The 24988-nt window shown below is 51.0% G+C and overlaps 2 protein-coding genes across 4 annotated transcripts in view; one reads left to right on the plus strand and one right to left on the minus strand.

Annotated features, from left to right (window-relative positions):
• lmna (lamin A) overlaps positions 1 to 15907 on the plus strand; it is a 67213-nt gene extending 51306 nt beyond the window's left edge. The window contains exons 4-14 of the mRNA XM_088620977.1: positions 2993 to 3149; positions 4935 to 5060; positions 5733 to 5903; positions 6518 to 6643; positions 7438 to 7658; positions 8333 to 8612; positions 9824 to 9931; positions 10270 to 10389; positions 10956 to 11018; positions 11119 to 11352; positions 11989 to 15907. Of these exons, the coding sequence (XP_088477103.1) occupies positions 2993 to 3149; positions 4935 to 5060; positions 5733 to 5903; positions 6518 to 6643; positions 7438 to 7658; positions 8333 to 8612; positions 9824 to 9931; positions 10270 to 10389; positions 10956 to 11018; positions 11119 to 11352; positions 11989 to 12024 (1642 nt within the window). The 3' untranslated portion in view covers positions 12025 to 15907. The remainder of the gene's footprint in view (positions 1 to 2992; positions 3150 to 4934; positions 5061 to 5732; positions 5904 to 6517; positions 6644 to 7437; positions 7659 to 8332; positions 8613 to 9823; positions 9932 to 10269; positions 10390 to 10955; positions 11019 to 11118; positions 11353 to 11988) is intronic.
• A 95-nt stretch (positions 15908 to 16002) lies between these two features.
• Positions 16003 to 24988, minus strand: part of pear1 (platelet endothelial aggregation receptor 1) — a 62814-nt gene continuing 53828 nt past the window's right edge. For all 3 annotated transcript variants that reach the window (XM_088620976.1, XM_088620974.1, XM_088620975.1), the window contains 7 exons: positions 24654 to 24770; positions 23573 to 23785; positions 23052 to 23170; positions 20512 to 20644; positions 19465 to 19533; positions 18207 to 18404; positions 16003 to 17659 (listed from right to left, as the gene is read on the minus strand). In XM_088620976.1, the coding sequence (XP_088477102.1) occupies positions 17517 to 17659; positions 18207 to 18404; positions 19465 to 19533; positions 20512 to 20644; positions 23052 to 23170; positions 23573 to 23785; positions 24654 to 24770 (992 nt within the window). In that variant the 3' untranslated portion in view covers positions 16003 to 17516. The remainder of the gene's footprint in view (positions 17660 to 18206; positions 18405 to 19464; positions 19534 to 20511; positions 20645 to 23051; positions 23171 to 23572; positions 23786 to 24653; positions 24771 to 24988) is intronic.

The following is a 24988-nucleotide window of genomic DNA, read 5'->3' on the forward strand; positions in this document are numbered from 1 at the left end:
TTGATCCTGGATCCTGGGTAAATGTCTGCAGGGGCATCAGGGCCGCATTCACTGTTGGGGATCTTCCAAGCGTCTGTTGCTCATTTGCTTACGTTGGAGTTTGGTTGTTGTGCTCCTCACAGCAATGCAAATCGGAAGGTGTCCCTAGGTGGGGGTGTGTAAGCTGCTATCCCACGTTTCCTGATGGCTCCCTGGAGCCCTCCTCCTCCTGGTCCAGCAGGGGCGCTGTGTCTACAGGGTCTCCAGGTCTCTTTAAAGCAGCAGCACCTGAAGAGCTGGGAGCAGCTGTTAAACTGCATAACAGGACCATAAGAGTCCATCTGGAGTCCCGCACCAGGGCTGGAGAACCTCCTGCCTGATCTCCTGCTAAAAAGACCCTTCGAACCTGAGCCAAGCCAACATGTCCCCCATCGGCTTCGATCTCCGAGTCAGAGAATTTGAGCAAGTAGGGTTGCAAATGAAGGAGGCCCTTCAAAGCTCAAAGGCAGTACAGTCGTGGGTGAACAAGGATGCAAAAGAATCTAAAAAAAAAAAATAGAAAACAGCTCAGAAGTATTATATAGAACAGTAGAGTCTCAACTTTTTTGCAGTTCTGTCTGGCCCATGGGGGTTTGGATGGCAGAAGAACAGACTGGGACAAAACCAAGCTTTTGTCAAGTTTTGAAGCGCAACTTGCGGATCAGACTAATAATAATAATAATGTTTCTTTATTAGCCCTACACAATTTCTTGCATTAGGAATGCGTCTTTTCGCATACCCCAGCTTTTCTCTAGGGAGACACAGACACAGAGACAGGGAGAGAAGCTGGGGGTCAGAGCGCAGGGTCTGCCATTGTACGGCGCCCCTGGAGCAGTTGGGGTTAAGGGCCTTGCTCAGGGGCCCAACGGAGTAGGATTCCTCTGCCGGCCGCGGGATTTGAACCGGCAACCTTCCGGTCACAGGCGCAGATCCTTAGCCACAGAGCCACCGCTCCGGATTGTGAGACGAACTAGCCAGTGAGGGAGACGCCCCCTGCCCAAGTACCCACCACCCAGCGTGGCCCTGGTGTCTGCACTGTGCCGAACGCTCCAGGTTCTGTGTCAGCAGTGTGGGGAATGACAGGCTGGAGATGACTTTACAGGCCCTCTGACAGTTTTATTGCCCCTTTTATTACAGTGCAGCATGATGATCGTTGTAGCAGAGAGAGAAAGTGCAGGCTGGAGACAGAGGAGGGATTTGTGTTTTTTTTATTTTAACTGATTACTATAAGTTAGTGATAAGTGTTGTTTTTTTAATCAGTATTATTTAAATTGACTTGAAGCCAATGCATAAGGGAGGTTTACTTATGTCTGTAACCATGCTGTAGTACATTATGCGGTGGTATAGGAGTGGGCTTGATTATATGTGATTTTGGCAGTTTACAGCGGTTCTCTGCACCAAACCCTCAAGAATGTCGAGCCCCAGCTGTACTGTAATGTTAGCTGCTCGCTCGTGTTTGGTCTTGCACTAGTTGTGTTTCTCACTCATCTTAATGCTCTACGAGCACAACGCAAAGCATCAACAGAAGAGTGGAGACGCTCAGCACGGTCTGTCCTTAGCCGCTACAGGAAAGCCTTCAACAACGGGCCGAGCTCTGCGCCTCTCGGCTACTCTGGCAGCACGCCGGCGAGAGGGGTGTCTGGTTTTCTGGTCCCACCTGCGCCATGTTCACACGGCCGTTCTGCCAGCCAGACGGCGCCCCCTCCGACTCGGAGAAGGGCAGAGATCCCCTGGTCTTGCAGTCTGTGTCTCGTGGGAGAGATGGGAGGGGGTCCCCCCTACAGTGCCCACCAGTGGCTGGTGCCCAGGCCCAGGCCAGTGCCAAGCAGGGCTGTGTCTGCCACGCAGATGAGCTTGAATCTGCCGCAGAATGGCAGTGCCAGGCTGGAGCCTGTCAGAGTGGAGCTGAGAGGGACCTGGAAACCATCAGCCAGCCAGATGGACCTCATTAGTGTCCAAGCAAGTTGTGCTCCAGGCAGAGAAGAAAACCAAGGATGTGATTCTGTCGTGTTTTTTATTTTCCAGCTCAAACAGGCTACCCCCCTCACCCACACACACACCCTCCACTTTTTCCTTTTGTCTATTTTAGTTTTCGTTTGATTGCGGGATTGCATGGCTTTAATTAAGCAGGAGCCACATCCCAGAAGAGCAGTTTGAACTTTCTTCTTGCTCTTCGCCTGACGGCTGACACGTCACCCTCCCCGTACCCCCCATACCCCCCCCCACACACACACACTCGTTATGGGCAGCAGAAAGGGCTCGTGCCCATCAGAGATGCTGTTGGGTGACAAGTGGGTGAACAAAGAGGAAACAGTTGTGTTTTTAATGTAAAATCTAGGAATCTGTGCAGGAGCTCCACAGACCCCACGGTCTGTCACAGGCGGTCTGGCTCTGATCTGCTGGGCTGCCAGGCCCCTCGCACCCACGCCCCACCGAGGTGGAATGAGCCAGAGAGCTGCTGCTGGGGTGGGAAGAGGTGCATGCTGGGAAAGGAACACTCGCGCCCTGAATCTGGCCTGTTTGCCTCTCCCCCCCCCCAATTTTGTGAACTCAGTTGTGGACCCAGTCTGAAACTAAACAAAAAGATCCATTTTCAAAGTGCCTTTTCCAAAATGAAGAACCACACAAATAGCCAAATTGAGAAAGGGTTTTCAAAATAAAAAAAAACTAAAATCAGAGGTGAGGGTTTGCTCCATGAGCCTGTTGTTTACTTGTAGCTGACAGATCCGGGGATCTGATGGCTGGGTGGCCTGGTGCAGACTCCTGCCACCCTTAGCGTAAAGACGTGCCTCCTGTTATCAGACCTGATGGGCATCCAAGCTGCAGCTGTTTATCTTGCACCTTGATGCCCTAGAAGGGCCTTCTTTACCCGAGCTGCTGCCATGACTCAAATTCCCGGCTCTGTCACGTTAGCGTTGGTGATGTCAGATCTGTGGCACTGACCCATCGTCTCTCCGTGCGTCTGTCCGTCCAGGAACTCCAAGAAGGAGGCGGACCTGGCTGCGGCTCAGGCCCGGCTCAAGGACCTGGAGGCCCTGCTCAACTCCAAGGACGCCTCTCTGAGCACCGCGCTGGGGGAAAAGCGCACCCTGGAGGCGGAGCTCAGGGACCTGAAGGCACAGCTGGGCAAGGTAAGGCAGGGCAGTGTCGTCTCGGCAGCATCCACTGCTGTCCCAGCCCTTGTACAAAATCCAGCTGGGCTTTAAGTCTTAAGAGCTGGAGGAACGCTTGAATCGGCCCAGTTCAAGTTAACTGGGTTCAGCAATCTATCCCCTTATACAAAGGTTTGAAGCCAGGAGTCTGCAGGCCTGGTGTATTAAGGAAGTCTTAATACAGCAGGTTTATGTAAGAACATGAGAAAAGTCACAAATATTCAGCCCATTTAACATGTTTGGTAGTTAGTAGTTAATTGATCCAGGGATCAATCAGAAGTCTATTTTCAAAGTAAACATCAGTGGTTACCAACCCACATTCAGAAAGAATCATCAGTGATCGCTTGAGCCACTGAATGGTTAAGTCATTCGGAGGTCACAACGGAGAGAACCCTTCAGTGCCCACACTGAGCTGGTTCAGAGTTACTGCAGGCAGGCCTGAGGACATTTGGAAAATGTGCTCTTCTCATTTACCACCTGCTGATTGGACGGGAGGAGGTCATTCCTGCAAATCATTCTTAATTGATCGCTTGCAAGATGGCAAATTAAGTGAATTGACTGAATAAATACTGCTTGCAATGAAGCTCTGCAATGAAAAACAAAATCAGATCATTTTATTTTATTTTCCTATTTCATGTACAGTAGTGCATGGGTTTGGGCTGATCGTATGCATATTTGAGGTTATGGATGGATTGTCAGAATTCTTCTCCGTACCTTGTGAAGTGAATGGAGTCAGGTTATCGTACAGAGTGCAGTAGCTCATGCAGGAAAATGTTCTCAATGCCTATAGCTCCACCCCGAGGCCGATTTAGGAAGTACAACATTTTGCTCAATGTACAAAAAGGACAGCTGTCCAATCTTGCAATTTAGAAGGCTAATAATTTTCCCCTCCAGCACCACCAGTGTGCAGCCCCACCTGGATGATGCTCCAGTCCGCTTCCCACACACCAGCTCTCAGTGGAGAGGAGAGCAGAGTGATGAAGCCAGTTCAGAGATGGGGATTATTAGGAGGCCATGATGGGTAAAGGCCAGGGGGGAATTTAGCCAGGACACCAGGAGCACCACTACTCTTTTTGGAAACACCCTGGGATTTTTAATGACCACAGAGAGTCAGGATGTTGGTTTTAACATCTCATCCAAAGAGCGGTGCCTTTTTTTACAGTATAGTGTCCCCGTCACTATACTGGGACATTAGGACCCACACGGACTGCAGGGTGAGCACCTCCTACTGGTCCCACTAACACCTCTTCCAGCAGCAGCCTTAGCTTTCCCAGGACTCTCCCATCCAGGTACTGGCCAGGCTCACACCTGCTGAGCTCCAGTGGGGCTGCCAGCTGGGAGTTGCAGGGTGCCATTAGAGAGCAAGGAAATGTGACATTTCCCATCTTGTGGTCAGTGCAGCGTAATCTGCATTCTGGTGCTGAGAAGACATGCCTTTCTCTTCATAATGATGTGCCATTGCAGGAGATTCAGATCAAAACAATGTGAAGCAGTAGTGAATACCGCTGTTTCTCCCTGGATAGTTCCTCCCCACAGACAAACATTTCCACACTCAGCAGTGTTTGTGAGTCCAGAAGCTGATCTGAGCTGGGTTATTCCAGAAGAGTCCTCGTCACGTTTGACCCAAAGCAGAAGTCAGTCTGACATGCATTCAGCCAGTGAGTCTTCAGATCTCACAGCTGAGGACGCACAAGAGTGTCTGGTCCATTCTCAGCCTTTCTGAAACCCCTCCATTGAGCTCTCCTGTCGGTTTGTGACTGACAGCTGGAGGGCGGCCTGGTCGATGCCAAGAAGCAGCTGCAGGACGAGATGCTGAGGAGAGTGGATGCTGAGAACCGTATCCAGACGCTGAAAGAGGAGCTGGAGTTCCAGAAGAACATCTACAATGAGGTCAGTGCCTGTCGGACACAGCCAGGAGCCAGAAACCTTAATCTCTCAGGGTCTAAGCAACTGTGATCTGTTCTCTCTCTACCTGTTGTGCCTATTATCTGATTCAGTGCAGACGCGCACAGAGGCAATTGTGAAGTTAGACCATTATGGTAAGGTGGGAGAGAAAGCTGGTCTCTGACCTGTGATGTCATTCAGGCACATCATCACAGGGCAGTTCTGATGCGTCCGAAGTACCTGCTTGTTTATGCGCCTGGACAGGACTGATTTTATGTGGAAAATGGAGATTTTCCAGATCTATTTCAATAATTATCATTGCACAAAATGCAGAGCCCCTACAGTTTGTAAAAAAAACAAACAAAAAACATTATTGCATTCGTAGTGTACTAGAAAAAAGTTGGGCTCACCTGATGCAGGATGCAGATCTTTCTGTCACTTGCAAGTTTTAGATCATCCCATAAAAGTCCCTACACACAGCAGCTTCCCCGTTCCTCCATGTCCGTCAGGCGTCAGTTTCTCGAGACGTATTAAAGGTGACTGGGTTCTGGTAATCCCAGACCCTGCCTATCTGCTCACACACACAGCTGTGCTCCACACTGCCCCCTGTCAGCCAGCGGGGGGAAGTGCAGCTGCGAGTCCAGGCCGCGGCTGACCTGCTCTGTCCCTCCCTGCCAGGAGCTGCGCGAGTCCAAGCGGCGCCTGGAGACGCGCATGGTGGAGATGGACACGGGCCGGCAGCAGGAGTTCGAGAGCAAGCTGAGCGAGGCCCTGATGGAGCTGCGGAGCCAGCACGAGGACCAGGTCAAGATGTACAAGGAAGAGCTGGAGAAGACCTACAACGCCAAGGTCTGCCCCTCCTGCGCTGTGCCTTGCCTGCGTTCTTAAACGAGGTCCTGCCACAGCTGACCTTACCTTACTTTACTGAAGCGGCTCTGGGGCTGGGAGGTTGCCGGTTCGAATCCCACGGCCGGCAGAGGAATCCTACTCCGTTGGGCCCCTGAGCAAGGCCCTTCACCCCAACTGCTCCAGGGGTGCTGTATAAATGGCTGACCCTGCGCTCTGACCCCAAGTTTCTCTCCCTGTCTGTGTGTCTCATGGAGAGCAAGCTGGGGTATGCAAAAAGAAATTCCTAATACAATAAATTGTATATGGCCAATAAAGTGATCTGATCTTATCTTAGTGAGTCATGAAACAGTACTGGTTCAGTGTCGCAGTCTGTCATTAATGAAGACAGCTGTGTTCGGCCATGAAGCGGTGCGTCATCAGTCTAACTGGCATGTGGAGGTTTCAAGCTGACCGCTACCTTACTCAAGTTGATTGCTTAGCCAGATGTCAGAGGAAGACGGGTACCGGTCAGATGCTGGCCGGCCTGCCTGTTGCCGGTCTGGCCTGTTGCCGGTCACGGTGGCCAGCTCCGCTGTCCGCTGAGGCCCCTGTCCTGTGTGCTTGTGCCCGTGCAGCTGGAGAACGCCCGGATGTCGGCCGACAGGAACAGCAGCCTGGTGGGGGCGGCCCACGAGGAGATCCAGCAGACCCGCATGCGCCTGGAGTCCATGTCCGCCCAGCTCAGCCAGCTGCAGAAGCAGGTCAGTGCTCCTCTGGTCTGTCCATGCTTGTGCTCCTCCAGCACGGCAGCCCGAGTCTATCCCAGCAAGCAATGGGTGCAAGGCAGGGTACACACTGGACAGGACGCCTGTCCATTGCAGGACACACACACACACCAGGACCAATTTTCCAAGAAATTGGAAAATTTCTTGATTTTCCAAGAAATCAATTAACTTCTTGCGAGGGAGGAAACCCCCACAAACACGGAGAGAACATCCAACTTCACACAGACAGTGCCCCAGGTCCAGAGTTGAACCCGGGGCTCTAGTGTTGCGAGGCAGCAATGCAGATCACTGTGCCACGGTCTCGCCCTCAGCTCATACTCCCATTAGAGTTTATTTCCCTCCAGTCCTCCTGCTTCTCTGCCTTGCAGGATTAAGACCAAGCGTTTCCTAATAATTACAGGGAAGGGAATATTACTTAGCTCTGACCATTTCATGACTCGAGAAGGCAGAACCATCTACACAGTGTCAATTCCAGTGTCTTAGAAAGAGCAGTCTTACCATTCAGGCGATGCTCAGACGGGTACCCTCTCCAGAGCTGTGAAACAGCGCTAATCCGTATTCACCCACCTATGACTCTGTCGGCCTGTCTGTGGGCGTGGCCCGTGCCCGGTGCCGAGAGCAGGCGGAGAGGCGTGAGACTGGACTCCTGACAGGACTGTCTCTTCACGGGGAGACCTGAGACGAGCCAGTCAGGACCGGGGAAGAGCATGCAAACTCCCCGCAAGAGGACACAGACAGTACCGGCCCTAACCCCCCCCCCCCCTCCTCAGCTGTCCGCCCGCGAGGCGAAGATCCGCGACCTGGAGGAGGCGCTGTCCCGGGAGCGCGACACCACGCGCCGCCTGCTGGGCGAGAAGGAGCGGGAGATGGCGGAGATGAGGCAGCGCATGCAGCAGCAGCTGGACGAGTACCAGGAGCTGCTGGACGTCAAGCTGGCGCTGGACATGGAGATCAGCGCCTACCGCAAGCTGCTGGAGGGCGAGGAGGAGAGGCGAGCCAGTTTAATCCACTTTCTCCACAGCAGTGTGCAGCTGTAATAATCGCTCCTCACACTTACAGTATAGAGCTCCACTCCACTCAGAGCTCTTTACAGGTCATGGGGATCCCCTCCACCCCCACCAGTGTGTATCCCCCACCTGGATGATGCGCCAGTCCGCTCCCCACACACCAGCTCTCGGTGGGGAGGAGAGCAGAGAGATGAAGCCAGTTCAGAGAGGGGGATTATTAGGAGGCCATGACTGGGAAAGACCAGGGGGAAATTTAGCCAGGACACCAGGAACACCCCTACTCTTTTTGGAAACACCCTGGGATTTTAAATGACCACAGAGAGTCAGGACCTCAGTTTTCCATCTCATCTGAAGGACGGCGCCTTTTTACAGTATAGTGTCCCCATCACTATACTGGGGCATTAGGACCCACACAGACCACAGGGTGAGCGCCCCCTACTGGTCCCACTAACACCTCTTCCAGCAGCAGCCTCAGCTTTCCCAGGAGTCTCCCCTCCAGGTACTGACCAGGCTCACACCTGCTGAGCTCCAGTGGGGCTGCCTGCTGGTAGTGTCAGGGCGCGATGAGGGATAGAAATGTGGATTGAACGACAGCTGTGTTGTTTTAACGTGGCCTGAGACACTTTCCTTACCTGATGCCCTTTATCCCCCCCCCCAGGCTGCGTCTGTCTCCCAGCCCGCCCCCCCGCGTGACCGTGACCCGCACCTCGGCCTCGGGTTCGGCCTCGGCCTCGCGCACCGTGCACTCCAGCGCCCAGAGCTCCTCCGCCACCAAGAAGAGGCGGCTGAACGACACGGACAGCGAGGCCTCCAGCACAGCGGGGGGCGCCGTGGCCAGGACGCGCATCACCCAGCAGGCCACCGCCAGCGGCCGCGTGACCGTGGATGAGGTGGATCTGGACGGCAAGTACGTCCGGCTCAGCAACAAGGCGGATGAGGTGAGAGTCCCCGATTCGGCCAGGCTGGTCGTCAGCTCTGTGCCAGAGCGTCTCCCTTTCCCACCTCGTGCAGGAAAGCCTCAGTAATAAAGCCCTGGTTAGCGGGTAGCTTGTGTGCTCTCTGTAAGATAGATCGATCAGACTTTATTGATCCCGAAGGGAAATGGAGGTGTTGCAGCAGCCCAGCCCAAGACAAGCAAAAACAGACATCAGAATAGACGAAAAGTTATACAAAATAAATATAAAATAAATAAATACATAGGTGTGTGCAAAATATGATGATCATAGTCACTGTAAAAACAATAAAATCTGTGCAAAATGTGCATAGCTTTATACAGACTGATTGTCCAAAAAGTCCAATGGAGCAACATGCTGTCCATAGATGAGCAGATGAAGGGCTAACAGTCCCAGCCTAGGGCAGGGTTATACACCCTGACAGCCGCCAGGAGGAAAGACCTGCGGAAACGTTCCCTTGATCACCAAGCTGGAGCAGTCTGTTGCTAAAAGTGCTCCGCTGCCCAGTAACAGTCCTATGAATCCCATGTTGCGTGACCTGTTTAGAGTGGTGTCATTTGGGTTAGAGTGCCCCCTGCTGGCGTGCTGCATTTCATGATTTCAGGATCGGGGAGCCCAGTTATCTTGCCTCACGGTTACTGGAGAGCTGCTGCTGGCTGGATAATTCCCAGTGTCTACACTCCTTGTGTTCAGAGTGACCTCCGCGCAGGTCCCAGTGGCCGGCAGCGCGAGTGGCTCGGGGAGAGTCTAGAGCACAGTGCCGCCACCCCAGTGTGGCACGGCGTAGCGCCCCATTGTGCTCAACGAAAAAAACCTGAAGGCCCCTGAGCACCCCCTGGAGAGAGGTGCTCTGCAGCCCCCTGACATCACGGGCGGAACTGAGCAACGGGCAGCTGAGGCCTGTCTCCTCCAGCGAGGCGGCGCCTGGCAGCTCCGGGTTCGAGTCGGGGTGGCGTCAGCGGTGGGTTAACTGCTTTGCCCAGGAGGGACTGGCGCCAGCAGCAACGGGTGGGCTTGAGCTGGGCAGCGGCACCACTCCAGCCCCTGCGGTCGGTGCTCGCTCGCCCTTGTCGCCAGAGCTTGTTCCCGGTCAGAGCCCTGCTGCAGGGGCTCATGGGAGGTGGGAGAGGCGGTCTGCCGCACGGGTAATTGGCACTTATCTATAAATCCCCCCTCTGGTGGTGTCTCTCTCACAGGACCAGCCCCTGGGACACTGGCAGGTGAAGAGGCAGGTGGGGAACCGCACCCCCATCGTCTACAAGTTCCCCCCGAAGTTCATCCTGAAGGCCGGGCAGACTGTCACGGTAAGGTCACCCCAAATCTCCAGCTCTTCTTTTTTCAGGGTGAGACCACCGCCACGGCATCTTCATGGTTAATAGTACGATGTCAGAACATGAGCGAACGGTGTGTCTCAAGTGTGTACGGGATTCTTTCCCATAATTCTTTAGCTGTAAAGTAGTAGCAGACCAGGCCTTTTCCTTAGTGGACTGAAAAGTTTTTTTTCGTCTCTGGGTGAGTGAGTTCTGGTTTCTGATACTGTACTACGGTCTCCCTATGATCACAGGGAGTGGTAATTGTTCATACTTCTCAAACAGCCTTCAGTCTCTCTAACCCTTTGCTTTCCGCCACACGATGTGTCCAGATCTGGGCCTCTGCCGCCGGCGCCACCCACAACCCCCCCTCGGACATGGTGTGGAAAACCCAGAGCTCCTGGGGCTCCGGGGACAACTTCCAGACCACCCTGATCAGCGCCAACGGAGAGGTAAGAGCCTCTTGTGTGCGGGAGTGGGCCCAGCAGTGTCAGTGCCTCCTGCGGGCCCGGCGCTGTTGGGCTCGACTGCCAGGACAGCTCTGTGCACACTGAGCCGCAGCGTTGAGCTCCGAGCTGGTGTCCCCCCTGGGTGAGCGTGGGAGCAGTCCTCGAGCCCCTGCAGTCTGCAGCCCAGAGCCCGGCGGGCCCTGCAGACCTTCACTTCAGGCTGGTAGCCCACACCGCTGCTGCCCTCTGCCTGAGCTTCCTCCCAGCTGCAGCTGCACCCAGACCTCAGCGGGCCGCTGCATCAGACCACTTGGTCTGATGATATTCTGTTATTTTCTCCTTTTCCGGAGTGGGATTATTTGGGGAGCTGGATTTCCCGTTACATTTTGCAAACGGAGATAGTCCAGCCCTGCCAGGCCCTGTGCCCATCAGCAAATAAAAGACTCTCTTGCCTAGTGAGACAGAAGAATCACCCCAGTAAACCCCCGAAGGAAAGTGCAGATCTCTTGATCTCTCGAGAAGCAGCGAGGCCTGTTCCTAACCCCCGCTCTGCCCTCCTCTTCCTCCAGGAGATGGCCATGAGGAAGGTGGTGCGTGTGCTCTTCCAGGACATGGACGAAGATGATGAGATGGTAAGTGGGGTCACGGCTCTCGATTCTCCCCCCCCCCCCCCCCCCCCAGAGGAGGCCCCAGCCCACTGATCTCTCCCCGTCTCTCTGTCTCCCCCTGCAGGCGGCCCACAGCACCTGCGTGGACGGCGAGTACAACCTGCGCAGCCGCACGGTGGTCTGCGGGTCGTGCGGCCAGCCCTCGGACAAGTCGGGCGGCAGCGGCGGCTCGGCGGTGGCCAGCTCCGGCAGCTCCGGCGTCTCCGTGTCCCGCAGCTTCCGCTCCAGCGCCGGCGGCGGCCTGCCCGAGGGGCTGGTCTCGCACTCCTACGTGGTGGGGGGCGACTCGCGCCGGCAGGTCAGTGCCCGCCAGTGCCCGCCGCCGAGGGGCTGGGACTCCATAACGCGGCTTCCTTCAAGAAACAGTCAGGACAGGAGGCGCCTCTTTACACAAAGGGTGGTGGGAGTGGGGAACAAGCTGAATAGAAACCCTGAAAATGACAAATATGCGCTGCAGTTCCCCTTTATGAAACACCTGGATGAGAGCCTCCGTTCAATTATCTCCCTAACGAGCTAGATGATTTTATACATTCTCTGCAGACAATGTTGTTATATAATGTATTGGAAAATAATGTCAGCCACATTCACTCTTCACAACCCTGCTTAAGTAAAAAAAACAATGTTAATTCAAACCTGTTGAGTTGTGAAAGCTGTGAAAAGCTGAGGCAGAAAGCAAGACCTGTGCTTCTGCAGAACAAGGAGAGAGGATCTGTGCTGGACGTCCTTGTTAGTTTGTAACACAAGTCTTAAAGTAGCGTCGTGTGTAATGTAGTAAACCTCTGAAATCTGTTTTATTTATTGGGTCACCTGGGGCTTGAAAGCCCAGGGAATGCATGGCCCTTTCCTGGCTGTCCTTTCTGGACTGCAGCAGGCACGTCATCAGGAGCATATCGAGCCATGTCATCAACGATCCTCGATCTTGTTCTCTCTGTAGGCTGGACCCAGGATGGAGAGCTGTTCCGTCATGTAATGTGCAAACCTGCCGAAGCAGGACCAAGGGAGGACACTGCCCAGGTCCACTGGGATCCAACACAGAACCAGAAGAAACTTTTGTATACCAAGTAGATTTTTTTTTCTTTCCTTTTTTATATATAGAAATGAAACCAGTCTTATTTTGTACACAGTACTCTACAGTAATTTTTTTTTAATATGTAGGATTAGTGTGCTAACCTGTTTGTTCTGAAGGCAGGTGTGTGGGCCCTGTACTGTAGATGGAGCTGACTCTTGGGCATGGAGGGGCTTGTGAAAAGAGGGAGAGAGAGGCGTTTATATCAGCTGGGTCGGTACTCGGGAAGCTCAAAGAGCTGGATGCCGGCAGGAAGGTTCAATAGCACATCTTCCTGTCTTGGGGAAGACGTTGTGATCATGTAATCATGCTTCAAACTAGCTGCTTCTCAGGATCTGAGCCGGGGCCTGATTTGAACGATTTTCTGAAAAGGCTGACTAAGACAGAGGGGGCTGGGCCACAGTAGGTGCTGTAGGATTGTAGTGGAATCAGATGGCCGAGACAAAGACAGAGCCACTGCACAACCTAAAGATTTGCCTTAGACTGTACTGTATCTAATAGTGAACTAATTGGTCCTATATGGAACTATTTGGTCATTTTACTGTTTTCACAGGCACTGACAGTGTTAAATGAGCAGTTCCATCTCCTTACATCTGCAGGTGGTTGATAAGGTTAGAGAAAGTAAGTTTATTTTTTCAAAATCCGCAGAAGTCACTTAATTTGTCATATAAAACCTGACGGTGTGAGCAAAGTTTTTAAAAATCAAAACCACAGACAGGCAGCTAGAATTTCCTGAAGAATCGACAGTTTCTCCAAGCCTCTGTACCCACCTGAGTTTTTTCTGTAAAGGTTTTGTGGTTTAAACCAGCTGCAGTGATGGTATATTGTTTACTAACGCACATATATGAATGGAACATGCATGAAGGTTGAATATGCAAATATAAGTCTCATTGATGCACTGTGTGTACATCTCCTTTTCCCTCTTTAACAAGTAACTCAGCCCTGACAGAGCACAGTTCTCGAGCAGGGGACTGGCAGTGTTTAACTGCTTAATAGTGTTGAGCTGCACTGATGAGACATCACTCCACCACAGGACAGAGGTGCTGTTAGCATCCCCAAAATGGGGCCATTCTAGAGACGAAGGGTGCTCATTTGAACCCTCTGGTTTTGACATTTCACTCCTGACACTTAGCACAGGCACTGAGCTAAACGGGTTTTAAAAGCTAATCACACACATGCTGTAGCTCAAGAAGTGGTGGAAATGCAGATTTTTCTGCCTGCCTGTGAGAGATTAGATCCCACTGCTGAGCTACTGCTGCAAGGCTGCTCCACTGCTCAGCCTGGACCCCATTGCATGTAGCACCTCATCTTACTCCCAGAGCGTGTTCTATAGGCTTGGGCGCCTCTTCACACAGGATCGACTCATCCTGTCTCCTGTGATCGATGAGGCTTCGCTTGTTCCGTTGAGCCTGACTGTGAGGTGATTTCAGACCTTGCTGGTCTAGTGGACTCCTAGATCCTTATAATATGGCTCCAGATTATATATAACATATAAATATAACGTATAAAGGGTTGAGTGATGAATGCCATTTCCCCAAGACGAGACACAGAGGCATCTAAAGGAGGGGTTAGTGTTTCTGGAATCGTCCCATCGATCCTGTCGGTCATCAGTGATAGTCCAGTAGCTGAAGCTACCAGAAGTGGCCAGACTGAGCTGCAGGAGCTCTGGATTCTGGGGGTTTGAGTTTCACTTGCACTGAACCTGAACCACTGGTTAATTGCATGGATTTTAATGGTCATCGTCCCGTGTGTAAGTGCTTTATCAATGGACGCCTCACTGTTCCAGTGTCACACATTGATAAAGGTCTCAGCTGCAGCCAGTCTATACTATAGTGTCACCCAGCTGTCAGCAGATATTTATTCTGACTGAAACAATTATTTACACCTTTTAGGATACTTAGATGCAAGTCTCGGTGTTTTCAAGATACTGTTAGGGTCAAGAACTCATTCTGTCTGGCAAATTTTGAGGAGCTGAGAATATTTTTTTAAAACGAATGCAGTTCGCTGACCTAACGACCAGCTCAAATAAGCAATGGATCTGTTAGTGCCATAGACTCTTGTCTCCTGAGCAGCACTTGTTAGAATTCTGCACTCAATGCAGTGGATCTGTTTCCTCTAAAGCACTTACAGTTGCTTCAGTACTAAAGTGATGCTCTAACAAGTATTAATATTTCAGCAGGATGATTACATTGCTGAAGCGACTTAGAGCTCGACACTCAGGTTACCAAGAGGCACTGGAGACTCTTCCTCTGTGTCTCACTGTAAATCAGGGGTCCCCAGTCTTGGCCCTGGAGAGCTGCTGTAGGTCTGCAGGGCTTCCAGGCCACTAAACAAGCAGCAGCTCCTGCAGACCTGGGAGGAACTTGTGAGTGCCTCTTTACACAAAACCCCAAAACACCCAGTAGAGACATTGTACCTCCAGGACTAGGACTGGGGATCCCTGTCTTAAATCAATAGCAGCAAAATAAGACTTCAGCAGGGGGTTAAAGAGCCCTCCTGCATGGTTGCAGAACCTGCTAGACAGCTGTTCTTGAGTGGGCCCAGGGGGGTCACCCAAATCAGGGGTGTCTCTCTCCGGTCCTGTAGGACTGCTGTGTCTGCAGGTGGAACGGCTCACTGGCCTAAGTGGACCGACAGTAGAACCAGCCTTTCCCAGACCAGTACAACCTGCCAGATTGCAGCCGCCCGCACTCATGAGTCCAGTTAGCCTTAATGAGAACAGTCTCTCCCAACAGTGGGCCTGCTGACGATTAGAACTTCTTCAGGAAACCTGCAGCGCTTTGGCACTGAGAGTAAAGAAAGCCGAATTAGACAGGCTAGTGTCTCTTGAATACCCTTATACGCCATGTAACCAATGCAGAATATTCTCTTTCCTTTGCTACCCCTATGGAGCGCCCCACTTTCTGTGGCGGCCAGCGTGTCGAGAGGATAGGTACCCCCTGTGCCGTAGGGTAGGCAGCTGATGGAATTATACGCTTTGCTTTAACGTACTGGGGGGGAGAAGGGGGCTTGTGCAGTATTGGTAACACTTGCAGTTCTGTTCATGAATATAGATTTGTGTTCTAAAGTGCTCACTACAGTAAGGTAACAATCACGAATAGGGAGTTTTCTTTGTTACTTAGGTTTCTATGAGAGTTTTTGAGATACAGCTTCACCAAAGCCATATTTATTGTGATTGCATTTTGCAGAATTGTTCTTTTAGAATTCAAGGCAGCTGTACCATTTTGTTTGCTGTAAAACGAAAAGTGGTATTTAAGCACTAGGAGGCATTCTGGAGATGTCTGATCAGCAACGAGGTGATGTGACACTCTTCTCTCTACACACTGCTCAATGATGTATTTTATGGGAGTCTCCTTTTTCAGCCTTCGCTTTGAATCTGGAACTATTCCTCTTTAAACCAAAGAGTAACCTTTAGCTGATCTAGTAATGGCACTACAACAGTGAGACCAAAGGTTTGACTAGAACTGCACTCAGGAATGTAGGGGGATTTTTTTTTTAAATAAAGAATTTGGTTAAAATAGATGGAAATCCACATTGGCTGAATTATTGTAGATTTTGGTATTTGATTATATATTAAAGAGAAAATTCCGTATTCTCAATTGTAAATGCTTTGTATTTTCTGAAGCGTGTCTTTAGCAGACCCACAAAATAATAAGAAAAGGAGATTTATTTTTTTATCAGTGGGTTGTTTGTTTCACAGCCAGTGATAGAACTTAAGTGTTACCAATATTATTTTCATACTAAAAAAATGTTAAAGCCTTTTAAATAAAGCCTTTTCTTTTTCACAGTACTTGTTTTGTGTGTTTTGATTTAGTACAATTTATGCACAAACGCACAAACTGCAGCTCTCCGACGGCTTCAAAAACCACTCAGGAAACCTGGTTGCTGTTGCAAGAATAGATGTTTTCTTTTCTGCATTCACTTAATATAAAAAGTAATTTGAAAACAAAATCCAGGTTACAGAAAGGGTTTTTACACACTATACACAACAAAACCTTTTCAAACCCCAATACCAGTAAAAAACTCCCTGGTATCCAACACTGACCAACAGCTGTTTCTTAGAAGAATGAAGTTATTTGTGTTCAGTGATCCTGAAATTTGAAAATAACTTTCAACAAATTTCTGTAACATTAGACCTAGCCACAGAGAGCGAGAGAGAACTATATGAAGTGTTTTTTTTTTTAACATTTGGTTGGATCAGCCAGACTATAACATTCACTATGTTGCAGTGTTGACTTACAAACTAAATGACTAAACTAAGCTGGTCAACTTCTGCGCTTGTAGAACAGAATCCAGAAGGTTTTTTTGTGGCTTAAGGCCTCTGAAAACTGTTAAAGTGTAACAGTTAAGATCATCATCCCAATTAGCTCATGAAGAGCAGGAGTGGAATTAAAGCACATAGACATTATTGCAGCGCAGGACAGGAGCAGCGTACCAGTGGTCTGACAGTGTTCAAAGGAGGCGCTATTGAACAGTCTTGCATACAGTACTTGGGCTCCTGTGGAACACTGTCCAGTCAGTAGAGCTCAGCCGCCGTCTCGGCTGGTTTCTGTGCCACCTGGGCTCTTGACCTCCAGAGCTGACCGCTGCCACTCATTCAGCTGCCTGCTGGTTGACACCTGCATACACACAACTGGCTGTTTCCACTGGTGGGGGCGGAACAAAACTCATGAGCCGTTTATATTTAAGCACCACCAAACTGCTCTCGAATCCATGGGCTGAACTGTTACGTGATCAGAACACAGCTGACGCATGACGACACTCTTGGCTCGTACCCTGAACCTATTTTAGTCCCATTTTATTACCCAGTTTCCCTGCTGCTCTATTTAGGGCTTCAGCTGTGTTCTGTTGCAACACATGTTGAACAAAAATCGGATGATAAATCATCCACAAAACAGTCAAAAAATCACATATGCGTCACTTGAAATTGAGTTACAGTAAGTATTTAAAATTCATGAATACCTTTCTCAATTCAGTTTAAAACACCTTTCTAATTGGCTAAAGAAGACTTGTAACATGATATAAACACAGGAATCTGGACGCTCGGTTTCCTTTTCCGTGCTGGAGGACGTGTGTACTCCGTGGTCCGCCCTGCGGCCTGCTCCTCGTGAGCTCGGCAAGGCCAGGCTGGGGTTTGGACAGGCTGGAGCAGAGGAGTGTGCTGCACTGCCTGCAGTGGCAATGGTGGACCAGTACACCAGACATTCCAAACCAACGCCCCTGCGTGGGGGGCGGTACCCTGTGATCTACACCATGTCTACAGCGGTCGAAAGGAAGGCCAGCCGTTTCTCCAGCATCTGTCACGACGGGCCAGGGGCGTGTAGCAATGTCCTCCAGCCCCACGCGCCCACGTCACCCTGCCAGCCAGCTCTACAGCGCCAGCGCCAAAGAGCCCCTCACCGGTCCAGCGCCTTGCTGGGGGGCGAGGGGGGGCGGTGCCGCGGCGGCAGGTCGTAGTGGCCGGGGATGTGGCTGTTCACGGGGAGGTCATAGTGTCCCTGGGGCTCCTGCTCGGGCACGTCCACCAACAGGCACCTCTCTAGCAGACAGACAGCGACAGAAAAAGGAAAAATCATCAGTTAGTCCATCCTCCCCCCCACCGCTCTCTCTGTTAGGCACCCTGTCCACCCCTCTCTGTTAGACCCTGTGCCCTCTCTTCTCTCTCTGTTAGACCCTGTGCCCTCTCTTCTCTCTCTGTTAGACCCTGTGCCCTCTTCTCTCTCTGTTAGACCCTGTGCCCTCTCTTCTCTCTCTGTTAGACCCTGTGCCCTCTGCTCTCTCTGTTAGACCCAGTGCTCTCTGCTCTCTCTCTGTTAGGCTCTTTACTCTCTGCTCTCTCTGTTAGATCCTGTGCCCTCTCATCTCTCTGTTAGACTCTCTGCTCTCTCTGTTAGAGCCTGTGCTCTTTAATCTCTCTGTTAGACCCTGTGCTCTCTCTGTTAGAGCCTGTGCTCTTTAATCTCTCTGTTAGACCCTGTGCTCTCTGCTAGACCCTGTGCTCTTTGCTCTCACTATGCTAGACACTGTGCTCTCTGCTGGACCCTGTGCTCTTTGCTCCCTCTCTCTGCTGGACCCTGTGCTCACACCTTGTGCTGTGCTGCTGGAGGGAGTCAGCAGGCCACTCCCGGTGCACGATCGCTCTCTCAGCGCTGGAGACTTCATTTCCATGTAGCTGCTCTCGGAGGGCCTGCCCACCAGTACAGGCAGGTCTTTGATGGTGGCGTAGGGATTCTCGCTGTTCAGAGAGCTGCTGCTCAGATTCAGAGGACACTCCTTGGACAAACCTGATGTGAGAGGAACCAATTAATTAAAGCACGGCAATAATAATAAACAACTTTATATAGCGCCTTTAAAGCTGGCTTCTCAAAGAGCTTTACAGAATGAAAACAACAATAAAAAAAACACACATGATATGCAGGATGACAACACACAGTTAGAGGAGTCTTCTTGCGAATGTTAGAGCAATGGCTCATACATTTCCAATAAGACACCCCACGGCTCTGTGCTGCCGCTATCCCATCAGATCCAGGAAGCTAAGCCAGGCTGGGCCTGCTCTGTGCCGGGATGGGAGACTCCGAAGGACAATCTGATTGTGCCCGTAGTGGTGGCATTGGCCAGCTGGCCACTCTGTAATATCCAACCACCCCTGGTTACACTCACGGCAACTTGGAGTCTATCCAGGAGGCACAGGGTGCGAGATGGGACTGCTGTACACTCTGTGGGGAATGGCTGCCCATCACAGGGGCAGGCACACACAAATAACGTACAGTAGAGACACCAGTCAACCTGGCCAGCATTCTTTCCCTCTAAAACAGATTATAAAATGAATTCCCCAGTTTGGGAACCTGTCACATAAGACATGTTTCTTTAAAGAAGTCCGGGTATCGGCCTCATCAGCATTGCTGGGGAGCTGTCTGAAAGAGCAGGGGTGTCTTGGCCAGCTCCAAAAACAAAAGGCTTCAAACCCCAGCCTGCATTCACTGTTCACTCATTCGTCTATGGAGTGCCCTTGAAACACAGCTTAATCTCTGGCTAACTGGCTCGTTAAATAAAAGTCAAGTTTTTACTCTGACTTTATTTTACAAAGGTTTTTTTTAGGGGTGCAGGAAAGGACAATATGATCTGCGAGCTGTGTTAATGGTATTCACAAAAAGTTCTGACAGACAGCTCTGTGACAGCAAAGCATCTCTGTTCCTGTGAGGTTGGTCAGTATACCAGGGGGAGATCCATCAATGACTTCAAGTTGTATCGGATCAGTATTATGGCAGCATCGCTCCTCTTTTATAAAATAACATTGGTAATAAAACAGTAAAACAAGCCTGTGCTCCCGAACAGATACTGTACCTGTGTTATAGCGTTTGCTCAGGCTGTTGCTGTTGCTGTAGCTGTAGCACCTGTCGAGCCTGAAGGCACCTGTCAAAACATTGATTGAAAGCTACTCATCCCTATCTGAAAGGCACAGGGTGCAAGATGAGGCTACGCTCTGGGTGGGACAGCAGTTCAGCACAAGGCAAACGCACAGGGAAAACACACCATGCAAACTCCGTACACAAGGTGCTCCACGTCAGCAGCAAACCCCTGGCCCAAGAGTTAGGAGCTCTGACTGCTGTGTCACCCTGATGCACTCTGTATCGTCCCATATTTGCGTGCTTCTTTACAACTGCCCAAATCCATCCAGGGAAATCATTTATTTTCATCAAATTATTTAAAGAAAAAAATATTGCCCCTCAGGACATTTCACGTGCTCAAATTCTCGAGGCCTGGCTAAGTCCCTAATTCAATTTTCAAGTCCATGTTTTCTACCGGTAAGGTTCCTTTGGAGCCTTCCTCTAACAAACCCCAGACAGAAGGGCGAGCAGACAAACGCGTCCGATGCGAGATGTCTGACCTGACGCGTCCTGTTCAGGCCCATCTGCAGCAAGGCTGGACTGTACAGTGAACTAAGGGATGGTTCACTCACTCAGTTCACAATCACAGACCTCTGTATAAACTGATAATGATTTCTTGTGGACTATGCGCACATCCAGACAACGACCCCCTGTGTGCTGCTGTGCATTATTAGCTGGTGAGTGATGTACTGTAACGCTCCTGAGTGAAAGCCACCAGTGTCACTGCTCACTCACTGTTAAACGTGACGCACTTCGCCTGCTCCTGGTGCAGGAGTGGACCACCAGACTGCTTATTTTCAAGCGGCATCCCTTCCTTACCAATGAGCTGCATTACAGCATCAGCTCCGACAGGCATACAGTGTGTACCATGTATCACCATGTGGCGGAGGGCTTTGCTTTGCGGTGCACTGATCTGTGGGGGCAGTGCTGGACTCAGTGCAGTGGCAGTCACTGTGGCTTGCCTGTAGTTCACAGTCCACTACAAGAGAGGGCTTGTCTGTACCGGTATCTTTGCAGGCTGCAGGATCCTGGTGCTTCCAGTCTGCTGGCAGAGTGGCATTGCTCTCGGCTCCAAACAGCCCCAGCCTCTCCCTCTCCAAGTTCTTCATGTCGGAGAAAAGCTGATTATTGGTGTTCTGTGGAGGAGGTGGGGGGAGAGGGACAAAATCACACAGCATCAGCTTAACCGAACTGCAGTCCTGCACAGAGCCTGCCAGCCACACACACACACAATACACACGCACAATCGAGCTGCAAGCCCCACACAATGCCAGACCACATCCCACCCTCCTCTCCTCCACAGGGAACAAAGCTGGTTCCCACCGGCAGCCTCCTCCCCGGGCTCTTTAACGATTCCAGACATGCCCACGGCAATCGGGAACAGAGCACAGCAGGAAAAGCAGAGCGAATGCCCAAACAACCACACAGCCAGTTTCTTACTCCTTCACGCACGGCAGGGCAGCCAGTTAAACTCTGGTTCATCACACACAATGCTTTTCTTGCTAAACAATGTCCGTGATGAGAGGAACAGACACTGGTAATGAAAGTCTACCAGCAGGTCTTTTGTGTTTTGAGCGAGGCGTCAGGATACAGCCTGTCTCTCCTGGTGCACGGCTGGACCGCCAGACTGCTTATTTTTCAAGCGGCATCCCTCCTCACCAAGGAGCTGCATTACAGCATCAGCTCTGACAGGCGTAATTACCATGTATTACCATCTTGCGGAGGGCTTTGCTTTAAAAGACTGAAAAGTTGTGCTTTCAAAAGAACCCAGAGAAACAATGAAATGAGGAGGCAGAGGTGGTTCCTGTGTTTCTGCATATGATATGACAAGCTATTATTTTTCCTTCCTTTTGACAACTTTTTTGTGCTACAGATAGATGCTACAGTGTACCCCCGGATCTCTTGTGTTTTTCACAATTAGTGCATATTTAGTGTACTGGCAGGCAGCATGGTGGTGCATTCCTGTCTGCCAGGGCTGGGGCCGTGGGGTGCTGTCTGCGTGGAGTCTGCATGTTGTCCCTGTGTTTATATGGCTCTCCTCCCATGGTAGGTGGGAGGTTAGCTGCAGGTAGGTTAATTGGCTTCGGGGTAAATTGACCCTGGTGCGAGTGTGTGCCCTGTGATGGACTGGCATCCCGCCCAGGGTGTACCCCACCTTGCTCCCGCTGCTTGCTGGGATAGACTCCAGCTCCCCTGTGACCCTGAACTGGAAGAAGCAGCTAGAAAATGCAAGGATGGATAGAATACAGAGTCTTCTGCTTGCTATAGCCTCTGGGGTAATTACTCTCAGTTACTGGTTTGGAGCTATATTAATGAGTCAAAGCCCTGGTTGTGTATGTTTTGTTAAATATTCAGTTCCATGGGGCAAAGGAAAGATTTGATCCCAATGGAACTCACTGCTGATGTCTGCTTCCCTGGTGAATCCATTGCAGGAATTTTAAACAAGCGAGATTTCACAGCAATCAATACCCAAAGCTTAGGTGAGGATTTCTCTCCCAGGCTTTGAAGAACTGTGCTCTATAAAGGAAAAATCTCCTCTGATTTCCTTCCTCTTTTAAATTCAGTCCCACACGCTTGTGCAAATACGAGAACAGAAGGCATCAGCACTACTAATGCAGACAGAGGCAAATACAGGCTCTGCGTGTGGAAAGACTTTTCATCTCCAGCAAGTCAAGCCCAGGTCTGCAAAAACTGCTGAAGGGCAAAGAACTGTGGCAGAGCTGCTAGAGCTTTTGCAGCTCTGGGGCAGAAAGTAAGCTTCAAAGCCATCGTGGTTAGAGCTACACAGCACATTACAGGAGAAAGCAATTATGCCAGTCGCCACAAACCTCTCAGACTAGAAAAGGTAGCTATCACAACTGCTCTGGCCCAGCAGCTGGTGCTGTGCACCAGAAGCAGAAGGCACAGAGAAATGAAGGGGTGCCAGAAGACAGGCATTATACAATCCAGACAGCGTGAGAGAGGACAGTTTTTCAAAGAAAAACTGTCACATGTAAGCTGAGCAGTTCATCGCCTACCTGCCGAGATCCGCTTTACAGCACAACATTATTCTAGTTAATAAAATGCATGCAAATCCGAATTTTCAAACTATTTTGGATTCTTTGTTTTTGAGCAACTACTCATGTTTCAATACCAGATTTGCTCATGAACATTCTTGATCAGAAGAGAGACTCCCTGACCCAGTGAGAAATGGCATCTGCCATCTGCTCAGCCTCTCCAGGCTTGTGTCTGAATAGCTGGGTATTCAATGGCCTGGCAGCGGAGTGGCTGGTTTTCCAAACACGATTCCTAAGTGCAGCAGAATCGCGACGCCAGCAGGCAATGGTAGACGGTTCCACAGTACCAACTTGGCGAGGTTTCAGTGCCGACCTTACAGACCCATTTCCTTCAGTTAAAGCGCCTGACCTGAAACACTAGGCAAGTCAAGGCAATAATGAGCTAATCTAGGTCTTCAGGTGAACATCCTGTCTCCCAGTGCCCTGGATTGACTGGCACAGCTTGTACCCGTATCAGCTGGCATGGCCTGGCCAGGGCTGTACCCACCTTGATGGAGCTGCCCGTCCTGTCCTGGTTGTTGGGGGGGTGGGGCGGGGGCGGTCGGCTCTGGGACAGGGTGTGGTAGCTGGGGTTGGAGTAGTAATGGTAGTAGCTGTGAGGGACATCTGAGGAGAGAAAGAGGTCGTGGTCCAGCAGTTAGGGGCACAGACCTAGCTACCAAGGGGTTCCTGGTTCAAGAGCCCATCACACACGCGCACAGCGGTACCTCAAAAGCCACTCTGGATGAATGTGTCTTTTAGAAACAAGGCAATTCAGAAAAAAAATAAACAGAATATCTAAGAATGATGATGACAAAGTGAGGTTTCATGAACCAGCGATCAAAAAAGTAACCCAGGGCAAAGTGCAAATAAAAGGATGTATATGTAGGGGGTGAAAATATGAAATGCTTTACACAAAGGGTGGCAGGTGTCTGGAGCACATTACTCTGCCTTGCTGTTGAAGTGGATTCTGTACAAGACCCGGACGGGCCAGTGGGCCTGCCGTTCTCGGAGACGTTGGTGGCGCACCTGGCACGGCGTACTCGGAGTTGACCACGCGGGTGGTGGAGTAGGAGACGACGGGCGCGCGGCTCTGCTTGTCCCTGCGCCGGCAGCGGCACAGCAGCAGCAGCGCCAGCAGCAGGACCACCAGGGCCACCAGGACGACGATGCCCACGATGGCGCCCCACGAGTCCCTCTCCATCGGGGACACGGGCACCATGGAGCTGCTGCCCCCCTTCCCTGGGGCAGGAGAGGAGACACCAACAACGGAGATGTCAAAACAGCCTAGCCTACTCACACCTTACATCACAGCCTGCTGCAGCCATGGCTGCTGGTGCTGCTGTCCCGGCCATTGTGTGTCTCTGTGTTGGCCCACCAGGTAGATACACCTGTTCTGACCAGACTATCCTCTTCTCCTCCCCACATGTCCAGATGGCGCCCTGGCTGGGGACCATCTGAGTTGGATGCTGCATCACTGCCATGGATCCAAGAGGGACATGGTGGATTTAGCTATCGTTTAGGAGGATTTTGCTGATCTACAGCGATCTGCATGGATGGATTAATACCCTCATTCATTTATTTCCCTTTTTTGAATTGTATAATATTAGCATGCACAAAGGTGTTGGACAGCCAGTTGACCTTGGACCCCTAGAGGTTTTTTTTCTCCTTACTAAGGAGTTTTTGGTTCCTGTCCCCTGTTGTCTTCTGGTCTTTTCTGTTCTGTATTCACAACATGTATGGTTACTTGCATTGTTAAGCGCCTTGGGGCAACCTTGTTGTGAAAGACACTATATAAAAATAAATTGAATTGAATTGAAAACGGGGCGTCCAGTCCCACCAGCGTCCGAGCCAGGAGAGGGTGAAACTGTGGACAGGTCAAGGTTAAGGCAGTAATGAGCTAATCTAGGTTCACACGGTGGTGGTGCTGTTGTCCACCAGGGGGCGCACACCGATTTCCCAGGGAGGATCTAAACTCTAGGGCTTGATCAGGCCAGGTAACTCAAACACCTTGGAAGAATATGTGTCCCCCCCTTACTCAAGAGGGAAAAGACCTGGACAGGCGATGCAATCCAGGAAAACCGTTCGGATCCGATTTTTTGACTCTCACCTGACCCGCAGTCTCCTTGCTCGCACGGGCAGTCTCCGCTCAGGGGGTTGCAGGTGGCGTTGAGGGGACAGGCGCAGGTCTGGGCGCAGTGCAGGCCGAAGGTCCCGGGACGACACTCTGTCACGGGGAGGGAGACACACACGCACGCTGGCGTCAGGCGCTCTGCCGTGATGGACTGGGCGTTCGCACGTGTGCCAGCCAGACTGCCCAGGCTAGTGGCTGATGCCATTGATCTTTTAAGCTTTCTATTCTTTATATTAGATGGGCTGAGTGCGTGCTCCCTGCCAGTGCATACACATGCATCCATAAACGTTCTGCACTATTTCACGAAGGAG

This window comes from Lepisosteus platostomus, chromosome 26, assembly GCF_059453375.1.
Source record: "Lepisosteus platostomus isolate fLepPlt1 chromosome 26, fLepPlt1.hap1, whole genome shotgun sequence".
NCBI classification, from domain to species: Eukaryota; Metazoa; Chordata; class Actinopteri; order Semionotiformes; family Lepisosteidae; genus Lepisosteus; species Lepisosteus platostomus.